This window comes from Tyto alba, unplaced genomic scaffold (genome assembly GCF_018691265.1).
Source record: "Tyto alba isolate M040663 unplaced genomic scaffold, T.alba_DEE_v4.0 Super-Scaffold_41, whole genome shotgun sequence".
Taxonomy (NCBI): Eukaryota; Metazoa; Chordata; class Aves; order Strigiformes; family Tytonidae; genus Tyto; species Tyto alba.
In genome coordinates, this window is record NW_024881317.1 from 4,160,339 (window position 1) to 4,177,562 (window position 17,224).

Below are 17,224 nucleotides of genomic sequence, written 5' to 3' on the forward strand. Positions count from 1 at the left end.
CCTCTAGGCTTCTCGTAGCTCACATTTCCCAGCCTGTCATGGGGTCAAACATGGAGTGATGGAGTTAAATGAGAAATCACTCTCATAATTGCAGGAGCCAAGGCCTGGAGAGGGAAAACCCAAACAAACCATAAAATGGAACAAAAGAAAGTGCCAGCTATTCCCAGGTTCCTGATAACATCATCAGAGGTGGCAACACTGGACTTCATAAAAAGCCCCGCTGAACTTTAGGGTCAGCCTCAAACAACGACAGCTCTTTCCTTTGTCCATTTGTTCCTGCATGCCTGGGGAGTGACGTGTGGCTCATTATTATTGCCTGGGTGATGGCTATCTATGCGCAGCTCTCAGATACCAAACAGACCCTGGACTAGCCCTGTCTGTGTTTAAAAATCCCAGCATGGTCTGGATGGAGCTGGTGGTACACTTACACTTCTGATCTCTCTACACAAAGTGCTGCCTGCACCCGAGGAAAGGGATTCGCCCGGCACCCTGCAGCTGTGTTACTCAATTGAGAGCACGTTCTTTTATATTCCTGGCTCTTCTCCCCCACAGTGGCATGCGTGCGATGTCATTTTCTGCTCCTGACAGCTTTGCATCCTGATCCCTCCAAACATCCGTGCCAAGGCAGTGACATACCCTGGGAGGTTTTGTACATACAGTGGTGGCACCAGCGTGGGAATGTAGCCAGACCTCCACCCCCATGGAGGCAGGTGGGAAGCGACCTGGGATTTCAGGAGTCCATTCCTCAGCCCCTATCCCACAGGGGTATTTTTCTTCTATTTTCTTTGTATTCCATGAAAATAGGATGTTTTTCCCCACTGCAGCTGAGTGAAGCTGTGAGGGCCCTGGAGATAGGCAGAAGGGACGGGTTTGGAGGGAAGATCTCCAGGGAAAAACTCATGCAATGAACTCGTTTGTGAGACAGTCGCATCTCAACCAAAGCAAGCTCCCTCTGACAAAAGGGAACCCTTGTCAGCCCTTAAATAAAGCTCCCTGCTAGGAGAAAGAATGGGATAGGTTTCCTGCCATGGCCTTACCTTAACTGAAGCAGGCTGCGTGCTCCCTTGAGGACACGGGTACCGGTGGCTCACCTCTGTCCCTGGACACCTCCAGTATCACAGTCGCTTTTCTTTCTGCTCCTTATCCCCAGGAGCTCAGGAACAGACTGTCCAATTTCAGCCAAACTTGTCAGAGGTGGCCCAGAGGGAGTTTTAATCTTGCAGGCTTGGGAGAATTCAGGCTGCTGGAAGGAAAAACCTCGTAAGTGCCTCTGCTGAGGGCTGCCTCCACAGTACTAGACAGTGGAGACTCCACATGAAGCAGCCCACCCTTAAACACCCTGTACCCAGGGAAGAAACTTTAATCAAACCTCTGGCTCACTGTGAAAGACCAGTTGGTAGGAAACCCACTTCTGGCACCCACAGAACTACTTATATTTACTTGGCTGATTGTTTTAAATGGCAAAACAGCTTTTCTTGGTCCCTACTTGCTGTTAAGCTCTCCCTGGCTTCTCTGGGGGAGCATTTGCAGGGGTATGAGCAGCACCCGCCAGGTCTGTGCCCGACCAGCCTGGCCAAACTCTGCAGCAGGGAAGGGAATCCCCGATGCCCCAAAACTGCAGCGAGGCGAGGAGCTGCGGGCAGAGCAGGGAAGGCATCAGAGCATCCAGGGCAGGAGAGCATCACCCAGGAGGTTGGGATTGCCCACTTAGGACAGGGACAGGAAGGGTTTGGAGAAGAGGGGCTGGAGAGAAGGGAGAAGACTGAGTAATGGCCCAGTTAACCCTTAGCATGCTGGCATTTTCCAGGCGGCGAGCCAAATGACTGCTCGGGAAGATGTATATAACACATGTCTGCAGTCTCCAAAGGGTTATTAACTGTGCAATAATGGCCATGAAACTTGGCTTCCTCGACGTACATTTAAAATTGCAAAAAAGTAAAACACAAGTTTCAGAGGGGGGAGAGGGCTTGTTTCCTAGAAACTGCAGGGCCAAATCCACTCTCAGTGACGATGATAGGAGGAGAAACACCACCCCCGATCCCCCCTGGCTAGGGGCAGGGGAGAATCACCACAACAGGACCACAACCCCCTCCTGCCACACACATTATCCTTATCAGTAACAATTTCAAGGCATTTCTGAAAAGCCCATGGTGTTAAATTAATAAAGAAAGTCCGTGGCTCACTGGAGCTTTGGGATTTGGATTCAATAAAAACACTGCTGCTCCTAAGACAGTTTCCTCTTTTGTTGTGTGGGTACCTCTGCAGGGGCTTCTCCCTTGTTCCTGGCTCCAGCCCTTGCCAACAGCAAGGCCTGCCTGTGATGTTGCCCCTGTTGTGGGGTGTTGCAGCCTCCTGGGCCCCTGCCCAGATGCTCTGCAGCTCCGCGATGCTCAGCGGGGACCAGCCCTACCCCAGTGCAGTCTGTGCCGGCCAGCCCAGGCGCTGAGCGAGTCCTTCCACGCAGTAAGTTACAGACTTCTCTTTATTAGTGCCCCTCTTCTCCCACACTATTAAAGTTATTCTTTCTCTGTATTGTTATTATTTTTTTGGCAGAGGGCTTTGGAAGGTGGGAGAAAGGATCTACTAAAAAGCAAAGCAAACCTAAGCTCCCTCGTCAAACACTTTTGAGAAGAGAGACGAGGCACCAGCTTCAGTCCCTCAGCAAATGAAGACGGCTGGTGGTCTGGGTTTAAACATGACTGTTCGGGGCTCAGGCCAGATTTGGCAGCTCACAAATCAAATCGCCTCTTGGTTCTCTGGAGTGGAGGACTGCCACGGGTGGAAGAGCCTGGGGGGGAGCTGCTGCCCAGCGCTGCTGTGCCAGCCTGGTCTTGGAGGGAGGGGCTGAAATTGTTGGTTCACAACAGGTCAGGAGAGAAATTCAGGCTTTGAGATTTTGGTTTAACCGTGTTACGTTACACTACTGACATGCAGCAAGGCAGTCAGTCCTACACTGAGTTTTTGTCTCACTTGAATGCGTTCTGGGCCAGTCCTTTTGCTTTGGTAATTTCTTGTTAGAGAGCAGACTGAGCCTTGAAGAAGACAGGAAAACACAGTTATTAAATCTCACCTGATCTCATGCTAAGAAAGTGAATTTGAGCCATGGCTCTTGACTTCGCTCAGATTTTATCTGCTGGGAGCTCGGTGCGGGTCCTCAATTTCTCTCGTGCTGCTGACTGATGATAATGTCCTCCAAGTGCCACCTCACCAGAGAGACGAGGAGCTTCCCCAAGACCAGGGCAGGAGGTGGGACGTCTTTGTGCGCTCATGCCCGTCCCTGCACAGGGCAGGTCCTTCCAAGGGGCAACGCCAGCCCATCATGTGCCCAGGGTGTCCCTCGGCACCCGGGAAGAGCACAACTGGTGGGGTGAAGGGCTGGAGACAGCTCTAAGATTCCATCTCTCAAACAGACTCTCTACTTGTCACAGGAGGAGATCTCAAAGAAAACATGGTTCTTGTTGCCTGGCCAATGCCTGAAAAAGCGAAAATGGTGTTAACCCACTCATCTCTCTTACCAGTCCTTCTAGATTCAAAGGGACCTTTTCTTAGCGCTACACTCGTTGCCTGCCCTTGCAGGAATGAGCATCCAAATCTAATTCCCTTTGCTTGTGACTCAGAGCCATTGCCACTGTCAGTACAACTCTGGACAATTCTTGTGTAAGTGCTGCACTGAGATCTGCCAGAGTCATTCACACTCTTTTATGGGTCTTCCTTTGAATTCTTCTACAATTTCAGTAACAAAGTTGCAGATTTTTGCAGAAGTTTAAACTCTAGGACCCTGCTCTGCTGGGCCACAACAGTTTAAAGCTGCTAACACATTGGGTCTTTACTGCCTTCCACCACTCGGCCATGCCAGGAGCACAGGATCTGATCCAAAGCCCACCAAATGCAGCGGAAATCTGCCTGCTCTTGGAAATCACCCTTCTGCTTTCAACAGCCCCTGGACCAAGCTGACTTTCCTGACCCCTGGGCAGCTGAGGACACGCAGGACGTGGCCCAGCCATCAGGTAGGAAGCAGCTTTGTGGCTGCAGCATCTCCCTGAAAATGGGAATTGGTTGCACTTGGGTGAGGACGTGAGTGTCCTCTGTGCAGAGAGTGGCAAGGGAAAAGGAGCTGGCAGGCAGCTTCCTCCTCTTCTTCCTCTCCCAGACAGCCCTCTTAACTCGCTTGAACAACCTGTCCTCCCTCCTTTAAATGAGTGTCCCCCTCTTGTCCACCACTGTAAAAACCAATGTTTGTATCTCTTGACCTTTATACACTTGTTTCTTTTTTCCATCCATGGGACGAGTGCTTCCAGGAGTATGTAAAATCACAGCCTAAAATCTTTGTGCGCTCCTATACTGCCAGTCTCATTTTTTCCTCGTCTTCCGAGCCCTGGGATCAGTATTTCAGATGACAGTGGAAGCGGCTGCAGGAAATTGAAGGACTGGGTGAATTTTTCAAGCCAGCTTCTGCAGCAGCGTCTACATTCTTTTCCTAACGAAGGACACAGCAAACATGACAGAGGAGCCGCCTGGCCAGCTGCTTTTGGTCAGACCTCCCATGCCGCTTGCTTGGGGTATTTCCCAACGGCTTCACGGGCACCAAAACCAGTTGCAGGGCCGGGAGAAGAGCCGGCTGCGGGGGGGACACCCCCCACCCCCCCCGCCAAAAAATTGGGGGTGGGGGGGGCAGGAGAGGGCGCCCCCTGTCGGCCGCCCCCCCCACCTCCTCGCTCAGCCCGGCCCTCCCCGCCCAAGCGCGTTCAGCTCGCAGCCAATGGCGGAGCGCGGGGCGTGGCTCTGTGGGCGCCCCGAGCCAATGAGGGAGCGGGGCCGCGGGGAGGGGCGTGGCCGGGCGCCCACCACGCCGGGGCTGTCGGCGGCGCTGATTACTTTTTCCGAGGGCGGGGAGGGCTCACTCCGGCCCGGGCCGCCGCCGCCTCCGCTCCGCGCTGGGTCCCGCCGCTGCCGTAAAATGTTTGACGGTTGCCTCCTGCCTCTCGTGTTTCCCTGCTTGCTGCTTTGGGGACTGGACGTCGGCACAGGTAGCGCTTCCCTCCCCTGGCTCGCCCGCGCCGGCATCCCCATCCCTCGGCGGCGCTGACAGCCCTCTCGACGCGGGCAGCCCGGTGCGGCGGGGCGGGCGGTGGGCGCCGGCGTGCGGGCGCAAGACCGCAGGGCATGCACCGGATCCCCTGCGTGGCCGCGGTCCCAGTCTGCAGGATGAATTGCTCCAGGCTTTTGTATTTTCTTTTCCTGTCCTCTCGCTGCTGCTGCTGCTGCTGCTGTAACGTTTCATGTGGAAAGCTGCTGACTGTCCTTGGCTGCGGCTTCGGCTTGCTCTGCTTTTCCCCTTCTCCCTGCAGATTTTTATTGGGGTTGGTGAAATGCGATGCTTGTGTCTGAGCTATATATTTTTTTTAATGATACAAGTAGCTTTAGCGTTTGCTTTATTCCTCTCCTCCCTGCACATTTTTGTCTCTCGTACATGTGTGTGTGTGTGTGTGTGTGTATATATATAGAGAGAGAAATAAATCCCTTTCCTCCTCTGGCTCCATTGTCTCTGCAGCCTGTTCACAATTTCCAGTGCATGAGTATCTGCGCTGAAACCCGAGCGCAGGGCTGTCCTCTCCCCGGCAGGACGGGGCATCCCCGCGGGGTGCGGGCGGCGGGGGGGTGGGCTGGCGGGGCACGGAGCCCCCCCCTCCGGCCGCCCCGTCGGGCCGCGGGACCGGCCCGCGGGGGTGCGGGCGCTTGAGCCTCTCTCCTTCTCGCCTGCAGCTGGCGGAGCGGAGCTGGAAGTGGTGATCCCGGAGCGAGTGGCGCTGGAGAAGATCCACCTGCTGCCGCCCGCCGTGCGAGGGGATCGCGGCGGCCCCCGGCGCCGGCGGGCGCTGCCGCGGGAGCGGGCGGCGGCGGAGGAGGAGGAGGAGGAGGCGGCGGCCCTGCTGCTCCGCCTGCCCGCCGCCGGCGCCGAGCTCTACCTGCACCTCCGCCGCGACCTGCGCTTCCTCGCCCGGGGCTTCGTGGTGGAGCAGCGGCGCGGGGAAGCGCGGCGGGAACGCGGCCCCCGGCGGCCCCCGGAGGAGCAGCTCTGCTTCTACACGGGACACGTCCTGAACCGCAGCGATTCCTTCGCCTCCCTCAGCACCTGCGCCGGGCTGGTACTGCCACCTCGACCCGCCTCCCCCTCAGCGCGGGACGCCTTTCCGAGGGCTTTTCCGAGCCCCTCCGCAGCCCCGGCGCGGCTTTTCCTCACAGCCCCGGCCCCCGAGACCTGCCCGACCCCCCACCCCCACCCCCCCGCCCCGCTCCCAGCCCGGCGGAGGCGGGAAGCGGCCCTTGGGCCGTGCCCGCGCCTCACCTCGGCGCGGTTGCACCTCCTGCCCACCGTCCTGCCTGTCCCTTCGCCTCCCCGGGCCCTGGCGAACGTCTCCGGTGTCCCCCGCCAAGATTTTCCTGTCAGCCCTGGCCGCCCTGCCCCGGGAGCCGCCCTTGGGCCGTGCCCGCCCCTCACCTCGGCGCGGTTGCACTTCCTGCCCGCTCCTCCGTTGTCCTGCCCGCGCCCCGGCGAGCATCGCCGCTCTCCCGTTGTGGGTTTTCTGTGCCTGCTGTGGGGGCTGCCCCGGCTTCAGCCATGCCTGAGGGTCAGAGGGGCCTCAGCCACAGCGCGTCGGCTGTGGATGGGCAACGAGGGCTGCGGGTGCTGTAGAGGAGAGCCCTGGGGAATGGACCCTCCTCTTGTCACTACACCCCTGCCACCTGGGCGGTGGCTGGGTCCCACTGTGAGGGGTTTGATTGCCTTCCCGCCCGGCTCACCCCTCGGCTCTTCAACCAGCCCTTTCCACCCAGCTCATGCAGCCAGTGTTGGCGTGCGAGAGTGTTTTGTGGGAGCTGTGGCGTAGGGACACTTGGTACCCCGGCATGGTCAGAGGAACCATCCTGTTCAGGGATACTTTTCCCATCTCACGTGTTAGGATTTCTCTACCTGAGGTTGTAGTGTTTCCAGGTGGCTCTGGGTTCTCCTCTGAGCGTTCTGATAAGAAGAGGTGATCTTGCTTGGGACAGCCTTTCTGTTTCTCACTGGTGAAGACTTAGATGCTGAAGATGATGGCCAATTTGTAATTACTGTTGATAGCTTGAAAGTACTTCAGAAAGTCACGGGGCATTAGACTCCCAGTACATGGTCTTGGGTAGTGTGCTTAGCTTCTCTGTACAGAGTTGTTGATGGAGATTTAGTCTTAAACTTTGAGGTAAGAAGCACTTCTGCTCTGCACTTGGGGCCTGGGCCGCCATTTCCTGAACCATATGAGGGCGCTGTGCCTCAGGTTTAAAAAAAAAAAAAAAAAAAAAAAAAAAAGGCACTGAGATGCTGAGTACTTGAGTGGCACTGTAAATTGAGCTGTATACCACTGAGGGCTTTTTCAGAGTTTAAAACTGATATCTCTAGTTCAAGCTTTAAGTCACTAACAGCTCTATGCTTTTGTCGCTAGGCACATTTTGTTAATCCTGTTCGTGAAGTGCTGGGCTTCCAAAGCTACCAGCGCCAGCAGAGCTGAAAAACACAAACGGGCTGAGGTGGAACCTTTTAAAAAAGAGGAATGTAGTCATAGACACAGTATGAACTGCCTGAGATCAGGGAATGGAGGAGGGGGAGTGAAAAAGATTGGCGATATTCCCAGTAGAGAAGTTGGAAAAGAAACAAGACTAGTTAGTCTTTGTTCATTACTCTGCAAATATGGGCCACAATATTGCAATATCTGTTTGTATCATATGAATTCTAAGCAATGTCTAAATTGACAGATGAACTTGGGATCAAAAAGTGATCCATGTCAAAGCTGCTCGTTTGTGGTATCTTTTGGGGACCAAAGCCCATACTGTCGCTTGTGTAAGTGGCAGTGTTGGTAAAGCTCTCCTTGCTTTTGCCTGTGAATCTGGTTCTGGAAGTGCTGAGAGTGGTGTGGGCAGATAGGTTGAGAAAGATATGTTTCTGCATGTTGGGATATTCCTTTCCTATTAGAGGAATCCATCAATTTACTCTTCATTCAGATAATCACCAGGAATGGGAAAGGGTGAAACGCGGGCAGGTCCATGGTACATATGAATTAGTTAAGGTTTATAACACCCTTGTGAACTGAAAATTAGGGAACAGAAAACTGAAGTGTCTTTAGGATGAAACTCATTAACTTTTGAAATGTTTTCATTAGATTGATTCCCATCACCATGTATCTAGACCTCCTTATTCTAGCTAATGGACCTTTTGGCTTCTTAAGTCTATCCTTAAACCTGAAACGTAGTGGATTTTAGCATGATTTCAGTGTTTACACAGCCCTTTGCAGTGGCCATGCTAAATCAGCTTATCAGTAGTGAAAGCTATGCAATTTAGGGGTAAGATATTTTCTGGGATCAGAGGAATTAAGAGTTTGCCTCAAATTATCTAGGAAGTCTTGAATCTGCCATGGGTGCAACTGAGATTGGGTAACTAGAGCCCAAATTTTTTTGCCTCCTAGTCTGGCAATTTAAAATACCAAGACCATCACTAAAGCAGGTTTTGAATTTTCACATTGCTTCCTTTAGCCCTGTTTGCAGCAGAAAGCATAAAGCTTTGCCCTCAGCAGCAGCACAGCTTCACAGGTGGGAATATGGACAAGGCCTGCACACTGGGCTAGAAGGAAGACCTTGGTAGTGGAAACCTTGCAGCCTGTTTATCCTGGCATTTGTCTCGTGAGCAGTGCTGGTGCTGCAGTGGGAGATTTTCTGAAAGCTCCAGTGTAAGAGTGCTCATTGGACTTGAACTGGATGATCAGGACATCACATTCAGAAAAGTTGGTTGCTATAGAGTAGGTAATAATACTGTATCCTGATCTCCAGCTGGCTCAGAATTTGTTGTAATCGTATTCCTCAATTATGCCATAAATCACACAAAAAGTGATACAAAATGATCAGGGCAAGTGGAGTTGTAATAAAAACAAAATCCCTGACACAGTGGCATGAAAACTGAGTTACAACCAGACTGAGCAATTGCTTCCTGGTAATGATATCAGATTTCCAGTGTGGCATCTAAGGGCTGTGTTTTGTTTTTTAAACTCTGCTCACAGATGCTGCTGTTAACCAGTATGTGGTCTGTTGCAGTTTCCTGCTACAGCTTGCAGTTGCATCAGGAGGGGTGACTGTACTCTTGTAGCTACGTCAGGCCATAACACCTTTAGGACTGCTGTAGCTAAGGTCTCATCTGCACAGTTAAAGGATACTCCAAACCTCCTGTTCCCCTTGGCAACCTGGGAATTGCAGAGTAGACGAGAGGTACTATGTTCCTGAAAAGCACTATTGCCTTCAGCTTGGCAGGACAGTATCCTGTCTGGGGAATGCAGTTGTGTAAAACACTTGGATTCTGACCCCACCACAGGATTGAACTGCCCTTTCCTGGTGCTGGGGAGACAGGCAGGAGCAAAGTTCTGCAACTCGTCTGACCAACACTGGAAGACAGTAAGCAATCCAGGAAGCTGCCTCTTTTTTTGAAAGTTACAGGTTTGTCAGGCCACAATGTGCGTTACCTTGAGTTGAGTTGTGTAGTAGACCAAGGGCTCTGCTTCTGACATCAATTCCTAGATGACATAGGTCTCCCTACAGCAAGGAAATTCCAATTTGCTTGATACATCTCAGAACTACTCATCCACTGCTTTCAGCTGCAATTTCACAGTTACCTTTTGACTGTTGCTCTCAGTGTGCTGCCTTTACCCTTTCTAGCAAAGTTTGGCAGAGCAGCATTACCTTCTGTAGAGCTTTTTGGATTAAAGCCTGGAGAGCATGGTAGAGGAGGCCCTTTCAGCACCCTGTATTTGTGCTCTGATTGCAATGATGCTTTTTCTGAGTCCGAGCAGGGCTTGTCAGTCCTGCAGACCCATGATAGGAGCGATGGGCAGGGTCGTGTGCCTGCCTCTTGGGAAAACTTCTTCCCCGGTTGTACATTGCAGAATGCTGCCTCAAGCTATCTGCAAAACGTGGGGCTCCCAAAGAGTTTGTCTGATGTATTAATTTACTTTTATTTTTGTACTAGGGTCACTTTCACATGCTGAAGTGCTGGATTGCTATGCAGTTTGTTGATCTGCAATGTCAGTGCCTTGCAACTGGTGTAGGCTTTTCATATTTCTTGTACCTAAATTTTTGAAACAGTTACAGTTTTAAGAGGGTCATGCATTCATGTTAAAGTGAGCATTAGGTTTTCACTTAGAAATGAACTTAAAAACTCTTGTCTATTCAGGAACCAAAATCACTGCGATGCATTTAGAAGCAGAGGTTTAATTCTAAGAAACTTCTCTTCCATTTTGATCTCTGGAATCTTTGGTTTTGGGTTCAGGACTGTTCTTTAGCCTGTCTCTAGGTAAAGTGGATTGTCCTTCTCAGTTGAGATAAGAGGTTGTGGCTCCCCTTTGTTCAGGCTCATTCATATAACTTTTTCACACCACATTTTCATCTCCTTTGAACTCAGCAAGGCTTCCTTGTGCAGACTGGATCAGTGGAAGTGGATGATGTGCATTACAAGGGATCATGGAATGAGAACAGTGATTTTATAGGATGGAATAGAGTAATTGAAGTTACACCCTAAGAAATGCATGCTGGAAGTTGGGAAACTTGAAACATTTTGCAGTATTGTCTCATACAGTCTACTTAGAAAATAAAGGGGCTTTTTTTCTTCATGTATGTTTACATTTGTTAAAACTCACACAAATCTTGGTGTACAAATCTTCCAGCTTGTTAAAATATTTCTGAATGGTGGCCCTTTGTTCTGGTGTGTCCCCGTCACTTGGTACCATCCTCAAACTTTGTGACGGTGTAGATGTAGAGAAGCTTTGGTAAGTATGGGCACAGAGACATGACGGAGCATCCATCTGGACTTCATGTCAGCCAAGTGTTTCCTTTTTTTTAGGAAGGCTGGGCAGAGGTGCTGTATGTCTGTTGGCAGTGATAAGGGAAAATGCTGATTATTATAAAGTCGTGACTGTGCAGTTGGGTACTAAAGGTTAAGTGTCAGAGATGTATTTCCCAGTTAGCTACAGTGCCTGGGAAATTCTGCCCCTGCTATTGCCCACGTTGCTGTTCACCAGTGATGTTGTGGGACCAGATGCAAGCACTGCTTGGATGTGTAGCTGCTTCTAGGGTCTCTGAACTCCCACTGATTTCCAGGTGGGTGTAAGTGCCTAAGCAGGAACTGGATGTCTCAGCATGGTTTTGGATCCAATATGGAAGGCCAGTCAGGGCAAAGGGAGCTGAATAGGCTGGACTGCAGCCTCCAGGGAACGAGCAATAACTCAAAAAACTCCTAGTGAAATGTAAATCTGCTGTGTCCTTGGGAAAAAGAGGAAGAAGGATACAGAAGAGGCCACAATCTGCTGGTTTTAAGCCTGACTCTGGTCATTAAGGGGAGAACAAGCAATAGATGGGCACTTTCAAAGAACAATTCCCCTGACAGTTTGTCCTGTCTTTCAGGTAGTTTAGATTGGTGGATTGTCACTTTGGAGGAGTTTGCCTTTCTTCGTTGACTGTAGAGGGAGATGATGACTGGTTTAGAGCAGATGTCTGAAGCTTGGTGAGCTCAATCCCTGTCCAGTGATAGTGAGTGTTTACTGTGTGCCACAGCGAGGTGCTGCCCTTCAGGTCACTGCAAGATCCTTTGCTGTTATGGGAAGCAGGGCAGTGCAGGCATGCTAGGATTATAAAATGATATGATTTCCGCTGAGGAAACCTTCAGCTCTGCTGAATTCTCTTGTCTGGGAGAGGAGCTGTCTGGCATTCATCCATGGCTGGGCCATGAACTAAAGAGTTAAACCTCTTAAAATGACCGTGCTGGGTTTCTTTGTGCTGGGATTTTCTTTCCTCTTCCACAGTGGACAAAGGGAGGGCATGCTGTGGTTTCCTTGTTTAGCAGATTTGGAGGCTGGGGCAGAGGTGCAGTCAGATATTCCTGGGTATGGTCTGCTCTCATAACTGAGTGTAAACCTGAAATGACACTGGAGCAAGACCTCATTTAAAGCTTTTGTTTTAAATTTGTATGAATTGCACTTGTAAACAATAACTAACTTAAAGCTGAAGTATGGTTAATAAGGCCAGGGCTAAAAGCCATGTGCAGTTTATTAAACCGCTTGTGTTGGGTTTTGTTCTTCACTTTAAATATTAACTTCCTTTTAACTTTGAGGAAATGGTTAAACTAAGATTTACAGCATAACAGTTGAGAAATTGAGAAGGGGATGGAATTTGTCAGACGTTTAAAACTGTTCTCATTTCAGCATGTTCGTATATATGTAAGTAATGAACACTTAGGAGCAAACGAAAAATCTGTTAAAGATTCAGCATTTCACAGATCTTGTTCAAAGATGTTGTGAAAATAAAAAGGGCTGGAAAAACACTAACCATTGGAGAGTATTAATGTGTGGGAAGGTCCAGAACCACGTGCAGAGAACGTTGGAGATTTGGATTCCTGTCCTGAATTAGCCCTCGAGCTGTTGTAGCTCCACCAGTACTACCAGGGGACAGAGACAGAGCAGTGAAGCCAGTGAAATAGGACGATGTGATTACAAATGCTATTTGAGTGCCAGCACTAACAGTCCCATTGTTACTGTTGTAATTTCAGTGATACGGCGTGAGGACCTTCCTCCTTTCCCTGCTATTATTTAGCCTGAGAAAAGCTCCAATGACAGGGAAGATAGCATGTAGAGAGTGAACTGCTGGTAATACAAGAGTAGGTTGGAGAGTGAGCCGATTGCTTGAGTGACCAATATATGTATAAAACTCTGGATAAGAGCACGTGAGAATATTTTGGTGGTTTTGAGAATAGGGCCTTTTTTGCTACTGAGCAATGTGGAGCTGACTTCTAAATTAAGGGTATGAAATATCCTTAATATGAAAGATATAGCCACTGTTAAGCACAGTGGTGAGTGGGGCTGTAGTGGGAAGTGTGGATTGTTGTTTATTTTAATAAACTTGTCAATTTGGTTGCCTGCCTTTTTGAGGCTGAAATCATTCCAGCCTTTCCTGTTAGCAGAGCTGCATGATTCTGTCAGCTCCATGGTCCTGTCAGACTAACTGTAAAATCCAGGTTATAATAATGCAGATGATGATGAACTTCTACACCCCTCTGCATTTTCAGGCTTCAGATGTCTCCTGTGTCTCGGGTGCTCTGGGATGTCTTGTTTGTACGGGCTCTCGCAGGGAAAGAAGGATGAGAGGGAGTATCCCAGCTCTTGATACACATCTCCAGGCAAACGTAAATTGGCAGCTTCAAAGTATTTTATTTAATTGGAGTGATTTCCAGAGATGTGGGTAAAAGATCTCTGACAGTTATGTGGCCTTCTGTTTTACTTCTTTATCTTCAAAATCCAGCTTTCTGCAGTCCCTGAACATCATACTGACTAGAGAAAAAAAGCACAGAGTATTTGTCTAGTGCTGATGTCTGATATGTCATGCTGAGATTAGCACCGTGTAGTATCTGGTAGTTGGAGAATTTGTGGGAGGCAACATGAGGAATGCATTTCTTATGGAAAAAGCAAAATAATGACCAGAGTATTCAAGTTACCAGGTCCAAAAGATCTCATCTGGGCCAACAGGTTTGAGGGCTCTTTAGAACCTGACTGGCAAGTTTTGGGAAAATTTTAACTCCCTAGGAATACTTCACAGGCCCAATCCTACGAATCCTTCCTGCTTGAAACTCTGCTTGGCTTGTCAGATTAAACTTGAGATTGCTTCTTAACCTATTCCAGTGTGAAGACACATGGCTCTTTCCCTCCATAGGTTTCACAATTCCAAAGCAAATGTGAAACATAAGTCCTTTCCAATGGTTTAAATTATTTTCACACTTGATGCCAGAAAGTTGGGATAATGTCGGGTGGTGATGAAACTGACTTCTTCTTACATATTTTTGGCACCAACAAAAATGGTTGGCAGTCTGTCAGGAGCTCTGGTGTGGCTTTTAGTACCATGGCACCAGATTTACAACCCTTCTTCTAAATAATTAAAACCTATATTAAAAAGGGGGGCTGGGGCTACCTCCCAGCTGGAAGATTGGAACAAGGAGGGGAAGTAGTAAAGGAGGCTGGAAGAATAAGTCACTAGAGCTTTTGCTGTCTCTGAAACAATTCTGACAAAGCCCAGCCTGTAATTTAAATGAAGAGGCAGCTCTTTTGGAAACTCCAGGGTAGAGTGGGTCTTGTAAACTGGTATGCATTCTGTAGGGCCAAGAAATAATGTCAATTTTTCTTAGTAAGTGGGAGCCCTTCTGGGAAGTATCAAGGCATTTTATACTTAATCAGTGACCTTGCTCCAAGGGCAAGGTCTCTTTTGAAAGAATCCAAAAGAGGTGTCTCTTGTCTCTTTAGTGACAGGGGACTAATTGTTACTGCTATGCTTTCCAGCCATGTCAGATAGAGACACTGATTTTAATTTTTTTTTTTTTTCCCCCCAAAGTGGACTTTTGAAATTACTGACCCTTTTTGAGAGATCCTGCTTTCCCCTGAATGTTCTTCAGTTAGTACGGCTGTCAACAGAGGAGAGCTCTCATTTCTGTTAGCAGAAATTCCTCTTGCTGGAAATACTAGGCCAAAGGGATTTCCTGGGTGTACGTGAGGACTGAATTTGGCAGGAAGGTGTGGAAATGTACAATATACAGTATGCATGTAATGTATATTATAAATCATATTAGTACAGTCAGCTGTTGAATATATAGTATTTGCATGTACGTGCAGAGCATTTATTTGGATGGTTGCCCAGCTGGCACAGAACACAGTGGGGGGGCAAAAAAAGTTTGGTCTCTCTTTAGGACGGGTGTTACAGGCATGCAACCTAGCAGGACCCCTTTGTAAGTTCCTTTATCTCTAAGGTGTACCATAGGAACAGTCTGATGCCTCCTGGCAGGGCAGATGAGGCCTTCTGTTGCTGGCAGAAGAAGTTGGATCAGGCCTAGAGTTCTCTCAGGGGGGTATATGGCAAAGAGCTGTATTTAGAGACTTTTAATTGCAATACAAATAATCATTGGATTGGTACAATGAAAAGAGACTAAGAAACCCTCACTGCACAGATTCATTTTCTCCAATGTGTTATAACCTCAGTGTTGATTATTAAACCTGGAGGCTTTATTAAGTTTTGAGGTGTTATCTTTGCTTTCACTCTCTTCTTTTCATGCTAGAAAAGGAGTGGAAAAGGCATAAAAGAACCTTAAAAGCTCTGGGTTGCAAGCAGGGGAGGGCTCTCCCGGGGCAGAAGCTGCCTTCCAAAGATGCTCTTGCCAGCCCTGGTGTAAGGTCTGGACTTGGTGCAAAAAAGGCAGGGGTTTAGTGCTCTGACCTGTAGCCTCTGGAGCCTACTGTTATTTAGACAGGGTCTCTGCCTTCCTTGTGTTACTTATTCCAGGGATGGTGGAAAAATCTCATAACTGGGAAGGTACAACAGTCCATTCCTGGCTTGACCACTGAAACCCAATCCATGGCTTGCAGGGAGAGCAGTGCTTACTATGTGGCCCCTATTGTAGTCAAGAAGAGGTGGTTGGTCCCCATATAAAAAAATGTGGGTGGCTCTGCAAGTCATCCTTACAACAACAATTAACTTGGTGTTGGCTGGAAGAGTGATACCCATAGGCAGTCTCCTGGTTGCAGGCAATCTCACCTCTTTGCTGAGATAGTAGATGCAATTTAATGACAATGCAATTCTAGCTGGCAATTAGAAAGGTGATTATGGAAGGATTTCTGTTAATGGGATTTATTTGCCCTCATGTGAGCATCTCGTAAGACATATTTATTTCTGCTTCTAGCTAGAGTGGTGCTCTAGCTGGAGGAAGAAGGGAATGGAAGGGTGTTGACAAGAACCCTCACCTTTTCTTTGTACGTGTACAGTGCAGAGTGTTTCTAAATAGTGCTCAGTGATATAAAAAATAAATATGAGAAGGAAAAGAAGTTCTTTAGCCTGTATTATGCAGACTGAACATGATCATCATTGTTTTTCACTTCCTCACACTGTAAATAATGTCTGCAGTGGAATGGTTTAAGTTCAGACTGGGTTGGTAGACAAGGTTAGGATACCAAACTGATGGGGGGTTTTTTTGTTCTCTTTTATGGACAGGTTGGCTATATCCAAATTGGATCAGAGCACATGCTAATACAACCAGTGAATACATCAGAGACCTCATTTAGTGGAAAAGAACACTTCATCAGGCGTAGACGATCCACAAAATCAAGCCATCCCATGAAGCCGCACATTCCTGATGAGCACTGCAAGGTTGTAGCAGGTGAGCTTGACGTGACTCAAGAGAACAGCCATGAGTATGCAATTATATTTTTAATTGTTGTTCTGCCAGATATGTCTGTGTTTTGTAATTCAAGCGTTTGGGCAGCTGGAGCTAGTGAAAAATGGCATGCATTAATGAATCCTTTTGCTACTTCAGGCAGAAGGAGTCATATCACAGATATAAATATTGTTAGGACATATCCTGTAACATTCAGTTTGTGAGAAGACAAACTTTATGATGGGTCAGAGTCAACTTCTGCTTTAACCGTGCAATGTGACCACTGCTCAGGAAGGCATTCACAGTGTTTTTAGCAAAGGCCCAAATTTTGAAACTGAAGTCAGCAGTGAGGGGTGCTCTTCCATCTCACCTTTCTGCTAGACTTGTGCAAAGTAGGCATGGATGGAATGGTAATCCTTGCATTTCAGAATGCGGAAAGTGTAATTTCAGATAATTTCATGTAATTTAATCAGAAGTATCATCTGTGGAGTCCAGGTCCAGGGATCTAGCTCATAACAGGGTGTAAAGATATCTGAAGAGGGGAAGAGATGCACAGTTTCTCTTGTAAAACAATCTACTTTCTTTTTCAGCTTCTTGCATGTCATCATTTTTACTTCTGTCTAGGAGAGCACATGATCCATGATAAAGTATATCAAGGCACACGGTCAACTAGGCAGACTTTGTTTTTGTTTTTTAATGCTTTTGTATGGGTTTATGTGTATTTGAAACTGCAAAATGTAGTTCAGCAAGGTAATTTTTTTAACTAGGAAATGGATTTTGCTTTTTTTGGTGTTTTACTCATCAAACTTAAGTTCTAGCTATCATGCTATAGGAATTTTTGTTTCTTTGAGTGAAAACTTTTAAATTGTTTGCTTTAAGGTTTTGCGAGATAAACTTTTTTTTTTTTTTTCCCTCTTGTCTTATGTTAGAGGGAATGAGCTCATAGAGATTGCAAAGAAGCTAACTTCTTTGGTT

General features: G+C 48.2%; 1 protein-coding gene across 2 annotated transcripts in view; it reads left to right on the plus strand.

The window, feature by feature from the left end:
* The first annotated feature begins 4,893 nt into the window (after positions 1–4,893).
* Positions 4,894–17,224, plus strand: part of ADAMTS17 (ADAM metallopeptidase with thrombospondin type 1 motif 17) — a 196,731-nt gene continuing 184,400 nt past the window's right edge. For both annotated transcript variants that reach the window (XM_042804283.1, XM_042804282.1), the window contains exons 1-3: positions 4,894–5,027; positions 5,764–6,146; positions 16,087–16,252. In XM_042804283.1, the coding sequence (XP_042660217.1) occupies positions 4,958–5,027; positions 5,764–6,146; positions 16,087–16,252 (619 nt within the window). In that variant the 5' untranslated portion in view covers positions 4,894–4,957. The remainder of the gene's footprint in view (positions 5,028–5,763; positions 6,147–16,086; positions 16,253–17,224) is intronic.